Source organism: Vanessa tameamea, chromosome 31 (genome assembly GCF_037043105.1).
Source record: "Vanessa tameamea isolate UH-Manoa-2023 chromosome 31, ilVanTame1 primary haplotype, whole genome shotgun sequence".
Taxonomy (NCBI): Eukaryota; Metazoa; Arthropoda; class Insecta; order Lepidoptera; family Nymphalidae; genus Vanessa; species Vanessa tameamea.
The window spans coordinates 1,849,755-1,875,547 of record NC_087339.1 but is presented as its reverse complement, the minus strand read 5'-3'; the positions used below and the strand labels follow the sequence as shown (position 1 = coordinate 1,875,547).

The 25,793-nt window shown below is 37.7% G+C and overlaps 2 protein-coding genes across 3 annotated transcripts; both read right to left on the bottom strand.

Annotated features, from left to right (window-relative positions):
* Positions 1-1,433: 1,433 nt before the first annotated feature.
* On the bottom strand, positions 1,434-25,639 carry LOC113404410 (xaa-Pro aminopeptidase ApepP-like). Of its 2 annotated transcripts, none has more exons than XM_064220089.1 (18): positions 25,605-25,639; positions 15,187-15,245; positions 14,815-14,915; positions 14,441-14,612; positions 14,106-14,218; positions 12,886-13,021; positions 12,061-12,156; positions 10,910-11,109; positions 8,944-9,030; positions 8,300-8,389; positions 7,321-7,451; positions 6,514-6,666; positions 5,026-5,155; positions 3,835-4,012; positions 3,540-3,631; positions 2,716-2,829; positions 2,069-2,187; positions 1,434-1,524 (listed from the first exon to the last, which is right to left on the bottom strand). In XM_064220089.1, the coding sequence occupies exons 3-18, from the start codon at positions 14,908-14,910 to the stop codon at positions 1,518-1,520; spliced, it is 1,914 nt and encodes a 637-aa protein (XP_064076159.1). In that variant the 5' UTR covers positions 14,911-14,915; positions 15,187-15,245; positions 25,605-25,639; the 3' UTR covers positions 1,434-1,517. The 2 variants fall into 2 exon arrangements, with proteins under 2 accessions (XP_064076159.1, XP_064076158.1); XM_064220088.1 differs by lacking the exon at positions 25,605-25,639 and adding an exon at positions 16,873-16,895.
* Positions 23,218-25,548, bottom strand: LOC113396838 (histone chaperone asf1). The gene is made up of 2 exons (XM_026634898.2): positions 24,573-25,548; positions 23,218-23,476 (listed from the first exon to the last, which is right to left on the bottom strand). The coding sequence occupies exon 1, from the start codon at positions 25,222-25,224 to the stop codon at positions 24,574-24,576; it is 651 nt and encodes a 216-aa protein (XP_026490683.1). The 5' UTR covers positions 25,225-25,548; the 3' UTR covers positions 23,218-23,476; position 24,573.
* Positions 25,640-25,793: the final 154 nt, after the last annotated feature.

The window sequence follows — 25,793 nt, the reverse complement described above, 5'->3', positions numbered from 1 at the left end:
TACGCGGGGTGACCTAACGAGCGCCCCAATACGTTTCACGTACCATAACTTACGGAGAATTTTTAAGGATAAAATCGATTATGATGTGATCCGGAGAAGAACCGGAGTTACCGACGCTGGTTGCATTATTAGCAAACTGAAGAGGCGGTTTGGCTGTCCACGAATATCGAGAGACTGATGGCCGTTGAAGCAGACGAGTCCTAGAGTGGAGAACGCGACATCTCCTAGGTGGACCGACGACCTGAAGGTGGTGGGTCCCGATTGGAGGCATAAGACAGAGAACCAGGATATTTGGTGCTTTTCGGAAGAGACCAGTGGATTTCGATTGACTGATGAAGTAATGTGTATTTTAATTTTACCAATTAATTGAATATATTACTTTGACAGATCTCAGAATACTGCAAAATAATTTTGTTCTAAACGCCAATCTTTATAATATACACCATTTTACATAATACATAACATAACATAATCAGCCTGTAAATTTCCCACTGCTGGGCTAAGGCCTCCTCTCCCGTTGAGGAGAAGGTATGGAGCATATTCCACCACGCTGCTCCAATGCGGGTTGGTGGTGGCAGAATTTCGTTGAAATTAGACACATGCAGGTTTCCTCACGATGTTTTCCTTCACCGCCGAGCACGAGATGAATTATAAACAAATTAAGCACATGAAAAGTCAGTGGTGCCTGCCTGGGTTGAACCCGAAATCATCGGTTAAGATGCACGCGTTCTAACCACTGGGCCATCTCGGCTCACTATTTTACTGTGATTCCAAATACAGTGTAAACTCTACATAACGACACCCAAGGGACTGTGTATTTGGACGTTATACAGAGTTGTACTTAGATGGAGAGAAGAAAACTCTGTATTAAAAAAAAAAAGTTTATTTCTGATATATAATTGACTTTAATTCACACGAGATTTTATATAACAATATTATTTCAAGCTGTCTTTCTTTTATAACAAAATACATATAACGTCAGCGGCTTCGTTTGACACCCCTCTTTTTTAGGGTTCCGTATCCAAAGGTTAAAACAGGACCCTAATACTAAGACTGCGCTAACCGTCTGTCACGAGACTGTATCTCATGAACCGTGATAGTTAGACATGAAATTATCACAGATCATGTATTTCTGGTGCCGCTATAACAACAAATACTAAAAAACAGAATAAAATAAATATTTAAGCCCCTCCCATACAAGAGAGATTTGTCGTTTTTATAGATAATGGTAGGGAACCCATCGTGCGCGAATTCAACTCCCTGTTTGCTGGTTTTTTTAAATTAATTTATTGTGTCTTTAATGTTTAAAAGTGTGTATTGTTACAATGTCCAACAAAACCAGATGACTGGTTTGACTGCGAGATCAATAATCCCGTATTACAAAATTAGTGCTTACAATGATTATTTAAAGAGGTTTTAAATAAAACAAGAGAGCCAGTTATATAATTTATGAAATGATTAAAATACGATCAATAAATATTATCATGTATTATTAAAAGCATTTTCGGGAACAATTTTCAAGACCTGAAAAGAAAAAAACAGTTTAATATAAACACGCAACAGAAAGCCGTGACCGCTACGACGACACGTCATAACGACATGGGGGCGGGGCTTGAATGTTTGAACGAATTAGCGACGCTGTCATCCGACGGGAGTTCCCCGCGTTCACGTTCACGCGATGAGGTGTCGTGACTCTCACGACTCTATGGTATCTCTCATTATGTCTTTATATAATTTCGTTTCAGTAGTTTAAAATTATATGAAATAATATATTAATTATACGGTACACCATGATCTACCTTGACCAAAGACTATGACCATAGACTAGGTCCTTAGACTATGACCATAGACTATGTCCTTAAACTATGACCATAGACTATATCCTTAGACTATGACCATAGGCTATGTCCTTAGACTATGACCATAGGCTATGTCCTTAGACTATGACCATATTCTACGACCATAGACTATGAACAAAGACCGTGACCATAGACCATGACCACATCTAAAGATTGTTTATCGAAACTCTATCTGCCATTAGAAGATACGTTCCCTGGCAACCTCTCACCTCGTTACGGGTTCGCACTCGTTCGCCAGCCACTCGTAATCTTCTTCCAAGCCGCGACTCTTCAAAATCTCTCCGAGAACTTTGAACACTCGCGAGTGGTAAGCGTTTATGTATTCAATCTGTGAAAAATAAGAGGATTATTAAACGATCTGTGTAAATTAATTATATAACTATAACAGCAATGTCCTGATAGATTCCGGCTACGGCACCTATCCAGCAGTTTCTGATGACTTGGCTTTGAAAAGCGGCATCACGACAGCAGTTTTAATACTAGTTTACTGTCTTCGCTCGCAAGTTTAGGGGGTATCACGTATTAGGTACCCAAACTAATGATCGATCGTTACACAAATAAACGAGATCAATCCCGTATTTATAATTTTAGTTTACTTCACTTGGTTGTAGGGCTTTCATATATTCTACAAGGTGGCAATACTTCGTAGTATTGTGTTTCAGTTTGGAGGATGAGTGAGCCAGTTTAAATACAGGCACAAGGGACGTAATTTAGTTCCCAAGGTTAGTGGAGCATTCGAATTTCTTAAAGCAATAATATCTATACGCAGTGGTGGCAATTTACCATCAGAAAGCCCCTTTGACCGTTCGCGTACCTATTTCATTAAAAAAAAAAACTCGACAAAAGTAAAAGATACCTCAAAGTCGTCCAGCAAATCGAGTTTCAAGCACTTCCGTTGATTTGGTACCAGAGTCAACGTGCTAAATCCCAAAACACCACGACCGTCGAAATCACCGAGAAGTTTTGATGCCTGTGGATTAAATAAATAATTTTAGGCTACGGTAGGGCTCAATTACACCCCCCCCCCTTCCCCCTCATTAGATATTCTACCGCCAACCAGCAATACTGTTGATGATGAGTGAGCAGTAACTACAGTCACAAAGAACATAACATCTCTTAAACTTTTCCGATTCATAAAAACATTAGTAAATAAGGCATAATATTTAACTGAAGATCCACCCCCCTCCCCAATAAGACTTAAGAGACCTTCTGGATGCTCACAACGATGGTCTCAGATATTTCGAAAATAACAATTCATAAAATCAAATGGATTGTAAAAAAAAAACATTATATATAATAACGTATTTCAAATTTTGCAAAACAATAACAACCGAGTTTCTGGCCGGTTCTTCTCGATAGAATCTACATTCCGAACCGGTATAATTTTTAATACCGTTCTGCAAAATGACGATTCAAAAGTGCTTTTAAAATTCTACTTGAATGAAGTATGTTTTGATTTCAGTTAAATATTTCAGAGTCAGTACAGTTGAAAGAAAGATATTTTCAATATTTCTTACAGCTCCAATGTCTATGATGGGCAGCGGTGACCACCTACCATCAGGTGGCCCATTAGGCCGTCCGTATATATGTTGCCAAGTTTCCTTTGGGAAAAGTAATTATCACTTTTTATGGATATATACACGAAACCCAAGCTGAAGGTAAGTTAGTCTACGAACTCACCCTGGGGTGATCGCTGCTGTTGGTTACAGATATGATCTCCACCAAGTCCTCGTGCCTTATGCCGTACTCTCCGACCTTGTAATAACCAGGTTCTGTAAATAAAAAAATTATACAGTAATAATTTTTATTTTTAAAATATTTTTAAATATGGCAACACTCTCAACACGGAATTTTTAATAACAACGCGTTTAATTTATTTCAATGTGTCTGTTATTTAGACGAGAAGTTGTGTTACAAAGATCTGTGTCACTTTCATCCACGAACTAAGTCAGCGACGTATTCCCCTTAAACTCACCGTTACTAAGTATCTGACCGGGCGCTAGACCAGGATCATGGGGATAGGGCCTCCAGGACACACCGGCGGGACCCTCATGAACGTTCAGGAAGTGTCCCACGCCGTGTCCGGTTCCGTGCGCGTAGTCCAGGCCGGAGTCCCAGAGTGACTTGCGGGCGAGTGTGTCCAGCACATTACCCTGGAAAGGGTGGAGTTGTATAGACTGCCTAATGCGTCAACTGATGATTAGTTCGGCTCATAGACATTAGCTCTGTTCCGTTGGCTAGTGGCTTCCTATATGCAGATCTCGACCTAGGTCCAAAGTCCAAGTCGGGCCGATAAAATGTTATTCGGTTTTCTATCGAAATATTCTCAGTAACTGCCCCGTGCCTCGGATAGCACGTAAAGCTGTCAGTCCTGCGCCTGAACTCTTTGCGGTCGGATTTCCGTCCCTTCGGATTATGTGAGTGAGGGAATAGAAAGTGCACCCTCGTGCAGCGTGGTAATATGTCCAGGGTGGTTAGCTGATCTCTCTTCATATTGGCTGCGTAGACCAAAATCGCTCCGGTCGATATCAATTAATCATCAACACTATTGTACCAAAATCAAAATATACTTTATTCAATTAAGCTTTTACAAGCACTTTTGAATCGTCATTTAACAAAATTTTTTAAGTAATGCTACCGCCGGTTTCGGAATGTAGATTCTACCGAGAAGAACCGGCAAGAAACTCAGTAGTTATTCCTTTTCAAATCTAAATGTACAGTCATGTTAGTTAAGTACAATTATATATGTATGTTATGTCTCCTGATTGGAAGTCAACGAGCAGTAACTCCACGCTTCTGTCGTTTTTTTTTTTTTTGTATTGTATATTAACCATCCTTTATACTTGACTTGCTCGCACAAAATTTTCATCTAAAATTACGATTCAAATGTACTTTAGACTAACTAACAAGTAACTTGTATCTTTTTTATTTAACGGATTTTCCTGATTGGACACAATTTCCTGTACGTTAATACGCATATTATTGATGACAATTATGTCTATATAAACATATTTAATTTATAAAGTAAACCTTATAACCACACATTTCAGAAATGGTCCTCTTCACCGGATATTTGAATGACAAACAATTCAGCTATAAAACTTGCTGCAGATATATTCACGATCGAACAAATAGTGAACGTTGAATGAACGATAAACCGAAATACCTTGACCCCTTTAGGGAACAGCGCTGATCCAACACCGATCTGTCCCTTAAGAACGCGAGTGAACGCGTCCTTTTGGGCCAACGTTGGCGCCCCCATGTGTCTCGTACGTGTTATATCCGTTGTGCCGTCCCTGCACATATTTAAATAAACTCTATTCTATAGTCTGTTCCAATGGTACGATCAAAGTCAAAGTCAAAAATCTTTATTCAATATAGAAGTGTTTACACTTGCTTATTGATTGTCAAAAATCTACCACCGGTTCGGAATTTAGCACCTCGGACCTTAGAAGAACCGGCGAAAGAAACTCAGCGGGATATTTTTTTTTTTTTTTCATTTTGCATGTACAATAATTATTATATTTTAGTTATTTGAAACAGCCTGGAGGCGATCATTTCATTCCCAAGGTGTGCAGTCAACTAAAACCACTAATCTAAAACCACTTAAATACTTATATTCGCTTTAATTTAAGTTCCAAAGTAAACAAGACTCCGTCGACATTTGAAACGCAGTCCGTTGCGACTCTATACTGAACATCACAGACAATTCAAGCTCTCGACCAATGACATCGCGTCATTTCAAGGTCAAAGATTTTTATTTGTCGTAAGGTAACTCGTCTTGAGATTGGAACAGGCTACAGAATGCTGATACGGTAGCATACGTAAGCAATCGTGACGCCGTGAAGATACGGAGTGGATACCGCTGTTTTTAGTGGGTTTCCATGTTCACAACACGTACATTTGGCGTTGGTGAGTCTCACAGAGGGGAGGGGAGAAGTCTCAGGAGACTCCATGTGGGGGAAAGCCCTACCGACTAAAGAGCGCCCTTAAGGCGTGGAATATCAAATATACGTGAAAAAGCAAAATATTTGATACGTTGATTTATTTTTTCTCAGTAATCGTTAACAGAATAACTTAAATAATTTTAATCTGCATGATAACATAGCAATTATTAGTAGCAAGGATGTTACGGAGATCCGTAACCGAAACTATCGGATATCCGGAATAAAAATCTATCCGTAACCGTAACCGAATCCGATAAAAAGACCGTTTTAATATCTTTTTATTGGTAAAGTTTGCCGGACGAGCAAATGGGACATCTGACGGTAAGTGGTCACCACCGCCCATAGACAATGGCGCTGTAAGAAATATTAACCATTCCTCACATAATCTATGCACCAGTAACCTTGGAAATTAAGATGTTACGTCCCTTGTGCCTGTAGTTACACTGGCTCACTCACCCTTCAAACCGGAACACAACGATACTGAGTACTGCTGTTTGGCGGTAGAATATATGATTAGTGGGTGGCACCTATTCAGACGGGCTAGCACAAAGCCCTACCACCAAGTATAACCGTGACCACCAAGTGCTCGTCACTGCCCATATATAGTGACAATAACAGAAATATTAACCAGGGATGGTTGTAAAGCCCCACCAGCCACCTCGCCTGTATTATATAATACGAATATTTTAACAAATATAACCCCATACATATATTGTCCACCGGAGTCCAGTAGGAACATGTCGTTGGCTCGGATTTCCCTCTGAGGTCCGTCACGGGAGGGACTGTAGTGTATTATGGCGCCGTTTTCGCCCGCGCCTGGTATCGTCTCGAATGACGGACCCATGAAATACTTCTCCTCTCTGTAAATATAATGAAAATTATTAAATAATGACCTCATTATTAATAACACGACGGAAGAAAACCATGATCGATTAAACAACAAATACAACACAACGCAACACCATACAATACAGTAACAGACTGTGGATTTCCCACTGCTGGGCTAGGGCCTCCTCTCCCTTTGAGAAGGTTTGGAGTATATAGGTCAGTGGATACACATGTGGCAGAATTTCGTTGAAATTAGACACATGCAGGTTTCCTCACGATGTTTTAATTTGAGATGAATCATAAACACAAATTAAGCACGTGAAAATTCAGTGGTGCCTGCCTGGGTTTGAACCCGCATCGGTTAAGATGCACGCGTTCCAACCACTGGGCCATCTCGGCTCTCAATACAATGCAATAGTTTACTATATCTGCCTCATCGGTCTAATGACCATCGAGATCTATGGTTTGATCTGAGATAGTTTAAATCCCGAAAAGGGGCATAGGGCACTTTTTTAATTCCCCCCCCTGAATAACTCTAATGAATTGAGAAAATGGCATCGCAAACAATTATATACCTTAGAAGTACAAAACATTTTTAGTATTGGACCATTCGTTTATGAGCTTACCCCCCACAAACAAACAAATTTAACCTCTTCGTAATATTAGTATTGATTAAATGTACTTACGTTCTGAATTCTAGCAGCTTATCAGCAGCCTGCACCTCGGTGACGGTGGTACCACCGTCGATCTGATCGTGCAACCATTTGAAGAAACGTACCACCGCTATGCCGTCTCTTATATGACACTGACGAAAACCCTTGAATAGACGTTCAAATTAATCCGCGAAGTCACAAATAATGGTTGCTAACTTGGGCTTTATACTCGTCTAAGTAGATGGGGGGGGGGGCGTGATATGGCGACAGCCTAGTTCGCTAAATTGAGGTGGTATCGAGATCTGGAGTCTCCTACCTGCCGTGCTGCATACCATCAATACTGTGCCCTACGCATATCGTAAAGCCAGCCCTCGTCCACGTCGTTTACGATTTCTACCACGGACCAAAAGGTCAAATGCTGCATGCATGTCTAGCTCAGGATCAAGGTATCCTTATGGTCAAAGCCGGCCTTGTTCGTCACTTTCTACCGCGAAACAGCAATACCTAGTCCTCCGTACTGGTGTTCCGGTATGAGGAGGGCTGTTATTTACGATCGAAGTTTGTTGGAAGAAGAGAGCACCGAAACTGCGAAAGTCGAACCGACAATTGGATCATCCGATGGCAAGTGGTCACCATCCCATACACATAAGCGCTAGATTAACCATCAATACAAATCAAAATACTCTTTACCAGTAAAAATATAGTTTAGTCAAGTCAACAAGAGGCGACCTTAACGCTAAATCCTTCTAAACCTTCTAAAGAAACAGATACAGAAGAGTTAGGGGCGTACAAGACAGATATAAACATAATATATAAATACATTACAGTGAAATAATAATATATTTAAAATAAAATAATGTCCAGTACCTGGTATCTAACGTTCATACATATGGACCTCACACCGGAACACAAAAATACAACCCATTGCTTTTTGGTGGCAGAATATAATATACGTTTGCTACCCAGACGGGTTTGCACAACGCCCTCACCATTTTATGTAGAACACACATACCTCCAACTCCACCGGGTTCTTGACTAACTTAGCCAACGCGACCGGAGACATTTCGGAGACCAAATTCAAGGGTTTCTTCAAATCACCTTCCTGGAAACAGATCAGTTTTTAATATGTATATGACGGATGATGAGCCTCAGTTTCAGCGGTACGGTCCATACTTAAGTTTCAAGCACTGGGCAACACAGCAAACCAATGAACTCGTTTATTGTTTAAATTAACTTAGTTGGAACGCGCGTCGGTTTCAATATTCGACCGCACGGGCCGGCTGCTGGTCGAGGAGTGGCGAGAGCGCCGCTCAGCCGGGGAATGACATTTCGATGTCAGTGTTGCGACATATATAATACACGCACACACGCACACATACGACGGCAGAGCGGACGGAGAGACGTGACGGTAGACACGGGTCACGACTTACGAGCCGGTCTCACCGCCGAGGCAGAATATACAGCACATTTCGGAGGTTTAATAATATATTAGTATTTTGAACCCGCTTTAAATTTGGCGGGAAAGTTTAATTGTCTACCACCGCAATTTCTTACAGCGGTAATGGATGGCGGTGACCACTTACCATCAGGTCCTTTCCCCCTTCCTATTTCATAAATAAAAATACATTTGATTTGATTCGACCGAATAGGACTCACCCCAGAGGCCGCCCGGTGAACCGCCTCGCTCGCTTCACTGGACAACCAAATCGAATGCTCGCCATCGCCGTTTTCCGACAGCTCTCTCTATAAATAAATAAATAAATAATAAAATTAATGACTACTAGTTCATGCGCGGTTACGTATGAGGCGGCAGGAGGTACTGTGTGCCCTTTCAGTATCCTACAACTTTTTAAGACGCTTATGTTAGCTTCACTTGTAACTATGTATGTAAGAAAATCTTGGAATCTTAATTCGACCCACTTCCCGGTCTTCGATTAGGATGACATTTTGCACACGCACCGAGTTCTGATGACAATACACGACTAGCTAAGAAACGTCATTACGAATCCAATATGGCGGCCTGTCCAACATGGCGGACTGGCTGTTCGAAATGCATCCCCATGATAAGAATATCAAATGGAAGGGTTTACTGTCAGAAACATAAAAAAAATAGTCACGTGACTTAAATCCAAAATGACGTAGAGGCTATTTGAAATTTATACCCATGATATGGGTATTAAATGAAAGGGTTTGCTTTTGTAATTTTTAGTGTGTGCTAAAAACGTGTTTTTTAGTTAAACTATTTTTATATTTATGTCATAGGTGGCGAACGAGCAGGACATCGACACTGCTTTGCCGGCCTTTAGGAAATGAGTACACTCCTTTCTCGAAGGTTCCAAAGTCGTATCGACTCGGAGAAACCGCCGGCGATATCTTGCCCCACAGAGTGGTTGTGCGGACATTCAATGTCAACGTGCGTGTTAAATTCTATGATTAACTGAGTATTTAAGACGTAAAGAGGATTAAACAAATAGACCAAATAAATTCCATGGGACGCTTTTTCTTCTTGGATTTCAAGCTTGGTCCATATCAAATTTCATCACATTCATTTCAGTAGTTTAACAGTAAAAACGTAACAAACATATAGACGGAGGTACGTTCACGTATACACCAGTCAAACTCAAACTCAAACTCAAATTCCGTTATTCAATATAGAAGCATTACACTTACTTATTGATGGTCAAATCAAACACTACCACCGGTTCGGAAGAGGAAACACCCTGACTTGAGAAGAACCGGCGAAAGAAACTCAGCGGGTCTTTTTTTTTTGCCAATCTAATTACATAAATACTTATATTGAATAGAAGTTGTCACTTTGCTCACGTTTTAGGTGTTGATCATAGGGTGTTGGGTATAAAAAGTACCCTATGCCCTTACTCGGAGTTCAAGCTTTCCTGATACCAAACTTTATCAAAATCGGTTCAGCGACCTTGAACGAGCAACGGTCAAACAGAGTTACTTTCGCATTTATAATATTAGCAACATAATAAAAAAATAATCAGCTTGTAAATTTCCCACAGCTGGGCTAAGGCCTCCTCTCCCGTTGAGGAGAAGGTATGGAGCATATTCCACCACGCTGCTCCAATGCGGGTTGGTGGAATACACATGTGGCAGAATTTCGTTGAAATTAGACACATGCAGGTTTCCTCACGATGTTTTCCTTCACCGCCGAGCACGAGATGAATTATAAACACAAATTAAGCACATGCAAATTCAGTGGTGCCTGCCTGGGTTTGAACCCGAAATCATCGGTTAAGATGCACGCGTTCTAACCACTGGGCCATCTCAGCTCTCAATAACATTAGCAACGAATATCTAAAACTATTTTATTTATTTACTAAGTGGTAGGGCTTTGTGCAAACTCGTCTGGGTAGGTACCACCCACTCATCAGATAGTCTACCGTCAAACAGCAGTACTCTGTATTGTTGTGTTCCGGTTTGAAGGCTGAGTGGACAAGGGACGTAAAATCTTGGTTACCAAGGTTGGTGGCGCATTGGTGATATAAGGAATGGTTAAGATTTCTTACAGCGCCTTTGTCTATGGGCGGTGGTGACCACTTACCATCAGGTGGCCCTTATGGTCGTCCGCCTACCGATATCATAAAAAACAAACTAAACTTACGGCTAATTCTTTCAACGCTCGAGTGATTTCATCATACGGCCTCCCCTTCAAATCGACGCCTTCTTCCGACAGTATCTCCCGTATATCCTGCGGTATTTTCCCGTCACGCCAGAACAGTACCACCGATGAGGGGGTGATGACGAGATACGAGAAGAATACCGGATTGTAGTTAATGTCGCTACCCCGAAGGTTTAGTGTATCTGTAATGATATGTGTAGTGTACACAGATCTATAGTAACATATTAATTAGCATTAGATTTATATTTTATATAAATATATATTATCTGTGTATTTTATGCATCTGTCATCTCGAGTGACACACGTCGCAAAAGCGCGGGAAAAGAGGATATATAAAAATGCACAGCGAGCTGATATTTAAATATAATATTTATTTTATTTAATTGGTAGATCGACTTTACATGAGAACATTACAATACGTTTCTCGAATATCGGTAACTTCACTACGTGGCATAAAACTATCGACATTGGTTTCGACACTTTTAGCACTTTCAAGAAGAAATGTTATGCCTTTTATGCAAATTGTTAGTCAAAGTTAATTTGTTTCTATAATTTGTTTCTGAACTTATTTTCATTTTGTTCAGTTTAGATTTGTTAAATAGTTTTCGATAAATTATTTTATTTCATTGTTTTGTAATTATTAGTTTTAGTTTTTTCTTTTCCTTTTATTTTTATTTCTTAAGTTTTGTTTTTGAGTTCAATACTTTATAAGTGCATGTTGTGTTCTCCTATAATTGGAGGTACATTTAATATTTTATTGTCTAAACTTGTATTTTTTGTATTACATATGTACCTGTGTTGGAGTTCCATATTAAATAAATAAATAAAACCAAGTCGCTGCCCGCTGTCTGGTCGTCCCTGTGCATGCTTGGATCTTTATAACTACGCAACTTTTTCAATTGATTCAAGGGGAAGGTTTATACGTATAATACAAGCACAATATAATAGACAAACACTGATAATTTTAGAGGTTCCAATCAAAGACAAACTCCAATTCTAACTGAACTAATGTATACTATTTGACATTAAAAATTTCACGAGTGACTTGCAGTTTAAACGGGAAGTTGCGCAGTAGACCCGCTAATAAAGAACGAATGAACGATTCAATGTATTGTCAAGTGAATGATACTCACATGCGACCTCATCCAACGCTGTTATAACAAGAGCGGAAACGTTCTTCTCGGTCATTTTATCTCTAAGTTCTTTTATCTTCTGTCCGGCTGTTTTTCCTGTTAACGAAATACGAATGAGATTATAATCAATGGTAGTAGTACTTCACATGGTGGTAGGTACCACCGACCGCGAAACGGCAGTATTTATTATGGTTGTGTTACAATTGACAAGGAACATAACGTCTTATCTCCCAAGGTTGATGGTGCGTTGGCGATGTAAGGAATGCTCAATATTTCTTACAGGACAATGTCTATGGGCGGTGGTGACCACTTACCATTACATGGTATAACATTAGAAAGAATAAAGATAAATTAACTTTGACCTTGAATCGACGTGGCGTCATTGGTCGATACGTAAACAATCTGTTCATTGTTGATTCGTGATTGGCGTTTTCAACGTCGACGAAATTAGTATCGGAACTTTAGGAGAAAAAAATCTACTGGATATCAGTAGTTAGTGAGAGCCGAGATGGCCCAGTGGTTAGAACACGTACATCTTAACCGATGATTCGGGTTCAAACCCAGGCAAGCACCACTGAATTTTCATATCCTTAATTTGTGTTTATAATTCATCTCTTGCTCAGAGGTGAAGGAAAACATCGTGAACCTGCATGTGTCTAATTTCAACGAAATTCTGCCACATGTGTATTCCACCAACCCGCATTGGAGCAGCGAGCTGGAAATTGATCCAAACCTTCTCCTCAAAGGGAGAGGAGGCGTTAGCCCAGCAATGGGAAATTTACAGGCTGCTAATGTAAAAAATGTATCTATCAATGTCCTCAATACCTGTGTACTCGATGGGAAGGTGCATGATATCTTTTGAAGGTCGCTCCGGTGGAAGATCGTTCAGTTGGAATCTCGTCAAATCGATCATATTTTTATCCACGGCCAGTAATTGCATTTTAGCCTTCGTTAATGCCGTCTGAAAACAAAATAAATAATATATAACAGTTTGAAAAACTAAATAACACCCTTTTAGCACGCACTAAAAATTACAAAAGCAAACCCTTTCATTTAATACCCATGGGGATGAATTTCAAATAGCCTGTCCGCCATCTTGAATGTCCGCCAATTTGGATTTAAGTCACGTGACTATTTTTTTTCATGTTCCTAACAGCAAACCCTTCCATTTGATATCCATATCATGGGGTTCATATTTTCAAACAGCCAGTCCGCCATCTTGGACAGGCCGCCATATTGGATTCGTAATGACGTTTCTTAGCTAGTCGTGTATTGTCAACAGAACTCGGTGCGTGCGCAAAATGTCATCCTAATCGAAGACCGGGAAGTGGGTCGAGTTAAGATTCCAAGATTTTCTTACATAAATAGTTACAAGTGAAGCTAACATAAGCGTCTTAAAAATATATTTAGATTTATTTCGTAGTGCACAATATAGCTGAGCTATTAGTGAATCGCATGGAATTTAAATCAAAGGTTCGCTTATCTGCAAAGAAGACGTAAACCTTATTCGATCGGAATTGTTATAGATAGAATCAAAATAAAAGTCAAAATATACTTTATTCAAGTAGGCTTTTACAAGCACTTTTGAATCGTCATTTAACGAACTATTTAAAGTAAAGCTACCACCGGTTCGGAATGTAGATTCTACCGAGAAGAACCGGCGAGAAACTCAGTAGTTACTCTTTTTCAACATCTAAAAATACAGTCATGTTAGTTAAGTACAATTATATACGTATGTCATGTCTCCTGCCTGGAAGTCAACGAGCATTAACTCCACGGTTTTTTATCATCAATATAATCTTGTATCGAATAATATGCCATCCTTACCGATGTATTTTTTACAATTGACTTGAATCTATGAAACGGCAAAGTTAAAAATATCTGCAGAATTTTATTATAGAAACGGATACCTTGCCCCAAGAAGGATTTATTGACTTTGCGGAGTCGGAAACTTGGCGTTATAAGCTCATCCTTACTTCTTGTGCACATACAATGATTATCACTGATTTTATCAAAGTGATCAATGCTACTGTGAACATACATACCTGTAGAGGCGTCCACTCCTCCCTGGTCATGGTGTGAGGGTCGACACCCACTACAGAACCGGATACGAGGTTACTCGTCAACCACTTGTCCATAGAGGGCGTATCAGGTAGTGCTGAAGTAGAAAAAACATGAAATATGTTTTTGGAAACACATATGGCCGAATTTCATTTGAAATACAACACGTGCAGTACCTCACGATGTCTTTCTTCAAGTAAAGCACATTGAAATTCAGCGGTACTCGCCTAGGTTGAACCCATAATCATCGGTTAAGATGTACAAATCCAACCACTGGGTCATCTCGGCTCTGGGTTTATAACCAGACATAACTACTCACATTGCTTCATAAGCGTCCATACATTCAGATCAACTTCATTCTGGAACTGAGTGTAGTATCTTCCATCCGTCCAGACGAGAGCTTTTGCTGACGTCACGATGGCGATGCCCGCGGACCCCATAAAACCAGACAACCATTCCCGCCTCGCGTCAACCGGGGCTATGTACTCCGACTGAAACAAATGATATCACTTTATGGAGTAGGTAGTATCACATAATCCATTGCAAAACAGCAATATTTAGTATCGTAGTGTATTCTTTGAAGTGAGCCAGTGTAACAGGCACAGGGGACAAAACGAAGAAACGAAAAAGGCCTTAGCCCAGCAGTGGGAAATTTACAGGCTGTTAATGTGAAAATGTGTGATCGTCTCTTACGTTATGGGCGTCAGCAGTAGGAACAATGTACGCGGCCAGCGCAGTCGGCTGGCTCGCCATTAGCGCTCGGAGCGCTGTCAAGCGTTGTAGCGACATCTTTGCTAGAAACATAAACGAAAAATTTAAATAAAACGAAAAAAAATAAACTGTATTCATCATACAGTTTTTTTTAATTTAAACGAGTCAAAATCATTCACACGGAAATGCCCGAACTAGGAGGGCCCTCGAGGAATCCTCGAGGCCCGTAGGCCAAGCAGGAAGACGCCACTGCTCTAGATACAGTTTCATTGTTATGTCAATGATAATATTTTATTATTAATTATGTTTTTGTTTTTTTTTTTTTTTAATATTTCGTATCACAAAAACACTCACATTTGTTCGAAGTAGATTGCTTGTCCTCTAATTTAGAACCATTGATGACATCTGTCAATCTGATAAAAAAAAAAAAAAATGGTTATCTTTAGGAAGAAAATACTACGTACGGAATTCCATACTGTAATGTTCACACGTAAATTAAATTCATTGAATGGGTTTGATTAATAGCAGGACTCGCAGCGCTGCAAACCATACGATCTGTTTAATTTAATAAAGTTATGAATTCTTTCGCATTATCGCCTATTTTTGACGTTGACTTTACTTGACTTAGCTGGGGGCCCCTTGAATCCACGGGGCCCTGGCCTGAAGCCAAAAAAAGCCATATGGTAGAAAAACAAAAAAAAAAACAGTAGTAAAACAGTACTGTTTTTTTGTTTGTTGTTTGTCCAGCACTCGTTTTAATATTCGTATGAACTATTTTGTTCACAAATATCACAGTTTACTAATCATCTATTTAGATTTTTCGATAATTTTATCTTTTCATTTAATGTGATGGCATCGGCGCCAATCTGTATAAAAAAAGCTTTACTCAAAGCTTCAAGGGCTGGACAATTCTACTAACAAATTGACAGTTCACCGCAATCGAATCGGAAGGTAACCGTTGCTGTTAGCCGTGTATCAATTCCACAAACGAAACGATCTAGTTGCGATTCAGTCAGCTGAATCGGAATATAATTGGGATCGTATGGTAACCAATATTTATCCATAAGTAGTCCACCCATAGATCCATAAGTAATTTTTTCTTTATGATATCGGTTGGCGGACAGGAGTGGTCACCATCGCTCACATACAATGGCGCTGTAAGAAATATTAGCCATACCTAACATCGCCAATGCGCCACCAACCTTGGGGACTAAGATGTTACTGAGTACTGATATTTGGTGCTAAAATATCTGATGTAGTATCTACCCAGACGGTTTGCATAAAGCCCACCAAGTAAACTTCTTGGTCCTCGGTTACGATTAAGCTGAGGTTTATTATTAAAGTTATACGTTAGTAGAATTGACCCCCCTATAGAAAGTAGATATATTTTATTTAAAAAAAAATGGCAATAATGGCAGGCCGCTGCACATGCGCAAGTCATGAGCATGTCCATTACTGTATTTACCATAGGGCACTTGGTTTCTTTCATACGTTTGTTTTCTCACGTTGCCTGCTATGTATATTTTCGAAAGTGATATTTTTGTAAGAAATAACTTACATTTTTATCGAAAAAGGCTGTAAAATAGCTATAATATTGTACAACCAATCATATTCCTACGAATATATATTCGAAAATTACCGCACCGTTTATTTGAACTATATTTAAGGCCCGGCCCAAAGCAAATAGTTTGTACATGGTAATAGATATACAAAAAGGCCCCAAATTCATGGGCGCCCAAGGGCCCCAGCATAGCTTGAGACGGCTCTGAGCACGTCAGTGACGCGAACCCTTGAGATTTCCCCCTACCAAAAAATTGTACAATTGTACTGCTACATACAATAATTCTAACGCTAGAATTTGTTAATTTAAAACACAATTTTCATGTTATTTTTTTGAATAGATAATTTCTTTACACGCGTTGGGCACTTTTTGATAATCTCATGGGTTTGCGTCACCTGCATAATCATGAAAAATTCTAGTACTAAAATTATTTTTTAAGCTGCATACGTCAAAAATATTTAAAAAAAAAAAACACTCACGCAATCATCACGATACAAAAAGTGTGTATATATTTCCGAACCATTTTAACAGAACACAATACATCGCTGCTTGACGGACGCGGATTTCTACTGATTCTATTAGTCAAAGACATTTTGATTAGTAACCAAGACGGATTTCGTAAATAGTCGTGACGTAATCCATTTCTTTTTTATTGCTCAGAATATTAAACAGAAAAAGGTTTTATTCATTTATTTTTTTTAATTATCTGTACATTTTACGTAACTCGCAAAGATGCATAAAGTATAATGCCAATTTCTAAAATTATTTTTAGTACTAGTTGCCGCCTGCGGTTTCGCTCGCGTTTTAAAGGTTGGTCACTCTGTACTCATCTTTCACGCGCAATTTATTTTGTACAACAATAAAAATTCCCATTTTAAGGAATTACTAATATTCCTTTTTCCCCCTCCGATTGAGTCTAAACCTTGTGTTAGGAGTGGGGACGACAGTAACCCTAGATGTCAGGATCGGACCTGTGACTTTTTACATCGTTAAACATTGCTCTGATGACGCTCAACGAGACACTTTAAAATACAATTTTAATATTATAATCTATTATAATTTTCGAATAAACAGTATATTGGATCCCTAGTAGTCTTATAAATAAAGATCAAAATCGTAAAAACCGAACAATGACTTGTAACTCTTTTTATTTTTCAAATACAATTATGCTCTTTATTTATATAGCGATACGGATCAATTTCTGCTAAATGTATTTTTAATCCTCTCTCTAGCTCTGCCCGTTCCCTACTAGTGATTACACTTGACTTATAAGAGCGGCTTTGAATCTTCATGTTAAAGTTTTGAATCAAATGTAAAGCTATAACCGGTTCCGAAAGTAGAACCGTCAAGAAACTCAACCGTTACTCTTTTCCAAAACTCACAAGCGTGTCCCGCGCATATCAAACGTACTTCGAAGCGAAGCTCTAGTTTTAAAACCTGATAAAATAAACGCACACATGGGATTAAATAACAACAATATACCAAACAAAATAAGAAAAACATCGTGAGGTAACTTGGATCGGATGATAATCTTCCACACTTTTAAGTTCTAAGCCTCCTCCTAAAATACGGGAGGACTTAGCCGAGTTCGGGTTACTTTTTGCAAGCACCGTGGAAACATCAACGCTCAAAACATTTGTATAAATTTACTCTTCTAATTCCATTCGACCTTATATGTAACTTAAGGTCAAAGGTCGGTCGTAAAAGGTCAATGAAAGGTCAAAATAATTAAACATCAGATTACTCGGATCGTGTTATAAATATCAAAGGTATAGGTAACGTTGGTATTTCACCGGTGGTTAAGTTTATTATTTCTGCAATGTCTATACTTACTAATATTATAAATGCGAAAGTAACTCTGTCTGTCTGTCTGTTGCTCTTTCACGGCCAAAATACTACTAATGTATTATGAACACGGGCTAATTCTTATGCATAACACCTAAAGATCAAACACTAAAACATGAACGAAATCTATTGTACATATGTTTACATAAAAAGTCATAGATTCGAGACTTCTTAATTTTTCCGGAATATGCCATGTTAAAGGAGCGTTTGGGTTATTTGTCTTCATGCGATTATGGATTCCTTAGCCGATGTGAATGGTATCGGCCCTTTTGTTCATTATCAAATCATCCCTTCTATAGGTCGCTATATAAGTATATCATTTATGAACATCAGAAAGAAACCTAAAATCCGATCCTTGAAAGCTCAGATTTGGGGAACACTAGACACCGCAGGCCGTCCAACCAAGCGTGTCTGAAGTTTGCCGTTATAAAGTCAGTGCCGGCGTTAGGGAGGGGCGCGATGGGGCGACGGCCCGGGCGCCGAGATCTGGGGTCTCCTGTCTCCCGTCCCGCATACACTCAATACTCTATCCATATCTTTAGAGTCGGTCCTTGATTGGCTTTGAAAAAAAGGTCGTCCCATGTTTTCTAAGGACCATCTTGGACCTTCCCACTCGGACCCTGGTCATATAAGGGCGCCGAATGCATGTCCAGCCAAGGGCACCTAGATGGTTAAGGCCGGTCCTGTATAAACCAAAAAACTTCGAGGATAGTAAATGGAATCAATGAAGGTATGACCTAAAATACATAAGAAATTTTATAGCAAGTACAGCTGTTTTTAGTTAATATCAGACGGCATCCGATTTGAAGGGTAACGTTATCTACACATCAAAAAAAAACTATTAACATCATTCTGGTACGGCAAAGCACTCAAACTACGATAAAACATTAAACGCATGAAACATTCGTCCTGTCTCTCTTTAACTTTACGGTAACCCGTCTGTGAGAAAGAGATGAAGCGAACGTGAAACCGATTTTGATATCACATTCGTCTCTTTTTCACAAATACGTACGATGTCAAGTTAAAGAGAGACAGGGCGACATCTGAAATCGGATATCGCCCATGCCTATTAAATAGTCTAGTTTTTTTTTTTTTTAGGAAAACGTAGCGATAGGCTATACGTCACTCATTCTGCGAATGTGCTCGCCATGACAAGTCATCCTACACACGTAAATGGCACATACATGCGTTGAATACTTGGTACAACTTTGTTGTGTTATGGTTGAAACGATGAGGGTCCCAGTACGACAGGCGCAACGGACATAGGTAACTGCTTAGTTCCCAAGGTTAGGTTAGGTTTCTTTGAAGAATTATCACAAATCTTAACAAAAAAGAATTGTATAATAGTATATTATATTTTGATATAGTATATTTATATATGTTGGACGACCTCGATGGTCGAGTAGTGTGTACACCGGTTTTCATGGGTACGCCACTCCGTGGTACGATTCCCGGCCGAGCCGATGTAGAAAACGTTCATTAGTTTTCTATGTTGTCTCGGGTCTGGGTGTTTGTGGTACCGTCGTTACTTCTGATTTTCCATAACACAAGTGCTTTAGCTACTTACATTGGGATCAGAGTAATTTATGTGATGTTGTCTAATATATTTATTATTTATTATGTATTAAGTATCAGTGTGTAAATATTTGTATTAAGGTTATGGCTCGGTCTACACAGATTACGTTTTTAAAAATCTCTATCAGATTGGGTCTGGAAGAGGTATAGAGCCATAATTCCTCCCGTACAACACACCAAATATATATGTGTCAAGGAACGAGCAACGCCATTTGTTAATACGATCAAGAACTATGCCTCGGTGTTGCTGTCAAGGGGAATTGATGGAATCGATTTTGAGAAACGGCAACACTGCATTTTTGATGGTGCTGTCATTCATTCATTTGTTATTACGGATTTTGTTTCGTGAAAAAATAAAAAGATTGAGAAGTCCGATAACGGTTGGATTGGAGCACCGAGTAATGGAGGAAGAGCGACCTGAGCCCGAACGTGCGGAGGATGCGAGATACATTTTAGTTCTATTTCTGTATATTATGTATATGAAAAAAAAATTATTAAAATCCTCTTCTAATTAACCAGATTTATCAAAAATTAAGAAACATTATTTAAATTAACGATAAGTTCAATTACCTTATTTAAGAAATGTTTGATCCCATACAAACTTCCACCCCCGTTTTCACACCCTAACGGATGATTTCCCTGATAAAAACTTTGAGCGATTTAAGCGTGAAGTGGTAACAGAGAGAGTTACTTTCGTATTGATAATAAGGTAGTTGCCGCTCACGGTTTCGCTCGCCTTTTAGCGGTTAATCGTCAGGTGTTAGGTACAAAAAGCGGCCAAGTGCGAGTCGGACTCGCCCGTGAAGGGTTCCATAGCAGCAAGTAACAAGGTTTATGATTTAAAGTAACGTAAATTGCGGTTTTCGATTTATGACGTATAAAAAAAACTACTTACTAGATCTCGTTCAAACCAATTTTCGGTGGAAGTTAGCTTGGTAATGTACATCATAGTTTTTTAGTTTTACCATTTTATTATTTTAGAAGTTATGGGAGGACACATTTTACCACTTTGGAAGTGTCTCTCGCACAAGCTATTCATTTTAGAAAAAAAAATTATTAGAAACCTCTATACTGTTTTTGACCTATCTGTAGAAACCCCACACGTATGGGTTTTTAAGTTAATTTTTTTTAAGTTTCAGTTCTAAGTATGGGCAAATGCAAAAATTATTTTTTTCTCTTTTTGGTTGAAAGTTACCAAGTTTCAACGGTATAGTTCTTATAGTTTCGGAAAAAAGTGGCTGTGACATACGGACGGACATGACGAATCTATAAGGCTTTCGTTTTTTGCCATTTGACTACGAAACCCTAAAAAAGTAGCCTATACCCTTGGGGTTCAAGCTTGCTTCAGACCAAATTTCATCAAACTCAGTTCAGTTGTTAGTCCGTGAAAGCGTTACAGACAGAGTTATTTTCATTTATTTACATTTATATATTTATTTATAATTATTAGTATATACTATAGATTATTAAAATAGCCATGGGGATAGGAACATTCAGCCTAGCTGTCAGCCGAAATTATTAAAAAAAAAAAAACAAAGTTTTATGTTAAATCTATATTAGTTCAGTTTTGGTAAAAATATTTCCGCTATCAACAAATTATTGTTACATTATACTTAATAAATAAAAAAATAAATACAGTTTTGACAAATCAACAGTTACATAATATTTTATTGCTTCGAACTTGCTTGCAACTAACTTTGTACTATTATTATATTTTTTTTAATCAAATCAAGCAGAGATGTCACACTATCCATCCAGAGTTTTTAATATTTTTAATTATAATTTCAAGTAAAAAATAATGCATGATCTATTTTTCGAGTACATAACAATTACTTTGAATAACTAATACTAAATAATTATTTAAAAAAAAAAAACCTAACTTATTCTACTTGTGTTGCACTTGCCAGCGGGTGAAACATAACAACAGTTTTTATTGCTTACGTTCGTCAAAATAACTAAATTCCATTTCAATGGCATGAGTATCTAAAATAAACAATATTGACCTTTAATTGTCATGACCATCTAAATAATCACGATGAATGGAAAAAATTGCATTTCTAATGTTAGCGATGTTTTTAACGGAAAAACATTAGTATACATGGATAGTTAAGTTATTATCAGTAGAGATATATTAGTCAAGATTGTAGTGCATAATATGGCGGAGATATTAGCAAATCGCTTGTAAATCTAAGATTTGTTTATATTTACTCCTCCTGCCATTGGAATACAATTCATTGAACGATCATTGGTCGCCTATCGCGTCATAGGCTACCACAGAAGCCATAAAATAAATATAAAGACAAAGGAAATAAACTATAAGAAAATATCATTAGTGCTTGAATCGTGCGATTCTAGTATCCAGTTAAACGAATACATTTAATTGTGCAAACTATTACGTGTTAACGTGATTAGAAAGCAAAATTCGTACATCTTCAAAAATAATTCAATGCATACACCAGATTTTGCGCAACACCATTTTATAGCGTTTAACTGCGCAAACTGGTTTGCACGAGAACACTCAAATCAGATTGCTAGTTCTAGAAAGTTTTTATGCATTAATTGCAACTTAAAACAACATGAATGAATAAAATAAAATAATGATCTTTATTGTATTCAAATGTTTTTATGGCTTTTTTTAAGTAAACAGATTGACGCTAATTTTAGGTGCAATTTATTCGTATAACACTTCATGAAGTTAATGTCCAAGGTGGCAATTATATTGTACGCAATTTCTAAATCAATTTTAAGAAGAACAATATCTTGAATTGTTTATTACATTATTTTAATAAAATACACAATCAAATTATTCAATATTGATCGACCAAACCTATCTCTTAAATATAAATGTTGCCATTGCTATAGTAATTACTGCCACTGTTAATCTAATGGCAATATATGGCATGTTCAATGATAGGGTCATTATAAAAGAACAACATAACTTCAAAACAAAAATGGCCATAAAATAACTATCACCCCATTTTAATTACCTAACAATAATTGAAATGATATTGATATGTTACTGGTGCTATTCATAAAAAAAAAAGCTATGTCCTTCCTTAGGGTTCAAACTTCATCACATTCGGTTCAGTGGCTTGTCCATGAAAGCGTAAAAACGGACAGTTTTGATATTTATTAGAATAATATTTTTTCAAGATTCTAATCAAAAGCATAATTTAAACATTATTTTGTCTACTAATTTTCTTTTGCCGATACTAAACACAAGCACTATATCAATCACAAAAATGGCAATTGGATTAAGCTCTGGCAACACTGAACTGACAATTCGAAATATTTTCTTTTTTCAATAAGACAATCATTTTTAACATATTTACATAATTTACTTATCATCCTAATTTATAATTTTGTTTGTAATTCAATCATTACAGACAAAGACATTGTGGCACAGGCACATGGTTCAAATTAAAAATTATAAATTAAAACCATCGGATCGCACATTATAATATCAATAAAGGCCTATTTGCAAGCAAGTTCTGTTTGAATTGTTATTACAATATACATAATATTTTAACAATGTCCTTTGCTCATCTCTACGCATCAACTTCCGCACAAGTTTACTTAAACATTATTATCAGTCGATATAGAAATTTCATTTGTTTTGTTCACTGACAAATTATCTTCTTCCATAATTAATTCTGCACCAATCTGAAATAAAAATTAGTTACATTAAAAATCAATATACTAGTCAGGTCAGTCAGTCTAGGGAATTTAGTGTTGACAAACCCTCTACCAACTCCCTTTACTTATTTATTAGTTTTATTTTGTCAGTTTTTGTATCACATTAACACTGCAAGAAATATTAAGCATCGGCTGGCGGACAGTCAAATGAGCCACCCAATGGTATAAAGCAATTACTACCTACAGACATCGGTGCTGTGTGAAATTTTAACCATTTCTTATAAAAACCAACTTGCCACTAATCTTGAGAAATTATACGTCCCTAGTAACTGTAGTTATAATGGCCTGCTCTACTTTCAAACGGATACAGGTATTTGTAGAAAATATTATGTATGGGTGGCTACCTAGACGAACATACACAAAGTGCACAGCCACAGTCTAGATGGTAGTCTGGATTATTTAATAAGTTTACTTCTAACCGAATTAATTCATCACTGGTAATCACATTATGATAAACAAAATCTTTTTAATATAAATCCACTAATGTACATATATATCTATAGTCTATTCCAATCACAAGACGGCAAAATCCAAAATATCAACATTTGATTTTGAATCGGTGCAACATCATTGGTGGAGGTATACTTTCTAAATAAGTTCTTTGTCTAAATAGATGCAAGATAACAGTTGAGTTAGTTAATAAAAACAAAGTGCTTTTAAAATATTACTGTTTAAGTAAAAGTCTAATTATTATATTTCAATATAACTTGTTCTTATATTTCATTACAAATTTCATTTAAATCCTACTAGCTGTTTTTGTATAATAATAATAAGTTAATACCTAAATTTCCTAACTTTTATAAACATCGGTTTCAGGATGTCAGACTTTTTTTTTAATGATTACTAGTAATGCCCTATTAAAGGGAATTACTAATATTCCAATTAACCTCCTTTAAGCTTAAAGCTCGTGCTTAGAGTGGAAACAACAATAGTGCAAGGGGTAAGAAACAATTCTAAGACTTTTTACATCACTAGATGGTGCTTTAACCATTACGCTATTGATGTTTTAAACTCGAAACAGATTAAATAAGCTAAAAGAGTATATATATACAAAAATTCTCACCTCAACACTCCATCGGAGCGATTGAATTTGAATTGTCTCCGTAACCACTTAGGCTACCCTGGAACTCAGTACCGCTTATTTGACTATCAGCATTGAAAGAAGCACCATAGGAATCATTACTCGGTGCATGTGACATTTCCAAATTGCCGTCTCCGCTGTCCGTTGCAACAGCTGCGTCCGGTTCAGCCCAGTTAATCTTAAACCTAGTCACTCTTGGTTCTGAAGCCAAAATATTTCTAACTACTTTATCGAACTGTGGTTTTGCTGGAGGATTCTCGCGTAATTCCGGCTCACTTTCATTGTATTCGTTATTAATATAATAACCGACTCTGACGAACTCCTGTCCCCTATATGAACACGCCAGTAGCACCACGGTGACACCCAGTGCGTCGTTTTCTGGTATGCGTGTGACGTCTGGCGGTGGGGCTTGGAAGACAAACATGTGTCTTCCTTCTGGTATCGGTCCTACATAAATCGTGTCTAATACCTGGTCGTGTTCTTCCGATTCCGCCGAACCGACGTATATCATTTTCCATTCGAGATCTTCCTTGAGTTCTTCTATGCATTCGAAGGTCAACTCAAATTGGAAAGGGTTAAAAAACGGACTGGGATTGTCCAGCACCACGACGTTGGTTATGTGCACTTTAGCCATTATATTGACCGCTATTTAAAACTGCCCGACTATTTAAAACTCTTATCGTAGATGCTTAAACTGATATAAATTCGTTGAAAAAAAAAGAAACAATCACGATTATAATAACAATTTAACGTTTCTTTGTAACAGAAATGTATGCTGTCGGCGAAAAATGACACTTATTTTGGCGGTTGAAACGATCACGTGACGAAAATAATTTACGATCGCTACGCCACTCCGGTTAAACGACGTACTAACAATAAAAAGTAAATACTTTACAAAATCTCTGCACATATGTATATTATTGTTATAAACGGTCCTATATTAGCATTAATTTGTAGACGCTTAATATTTAGTAATATACACATAAGCATAACAAGAAAACTAAAATAACTTACGAGTTAAAATCTGAGACAGCCTTATCATCAACACTCCACACATACGTCAGTCACAATCAGTCTTGTGTCAAATGCTTTATAGATAATGAAAAGTTATTTGAGTATGATAAATATTATACATTTTTTATTTCCATGATTAATTATTATGAAACAGAGCTTTTATCAAAAGTGAATTACATTATTTAATTT

Excerpts from the sequence above, each read along its gene's own strand:
- LOC113396838 (XM_026634898.2), bottom strand. The coding sequence starts at position 25,224 with ATGGCTAAAGTGCACATAACCAACGTCGTGGTGCTGGACAATCCCAGT.
- LOC113404410 (XM_064220088.1), bottom strand. Across the intron at positions 5,156-6,513 it reads GACTCCGGTGGACAATATAT|GGACGGCACAACGGATATAA; the intron begins GTATGGGGTTAT and ends AAATATGTGCAG. Across the intron at positions 4,013-5,025 it reads TGTTCCCTAAAGGGGTCAAG|GGTAATGTGCTGGACACACT; the intron begins GTATTTCGGTTT and ends CACCCTTTCCAG.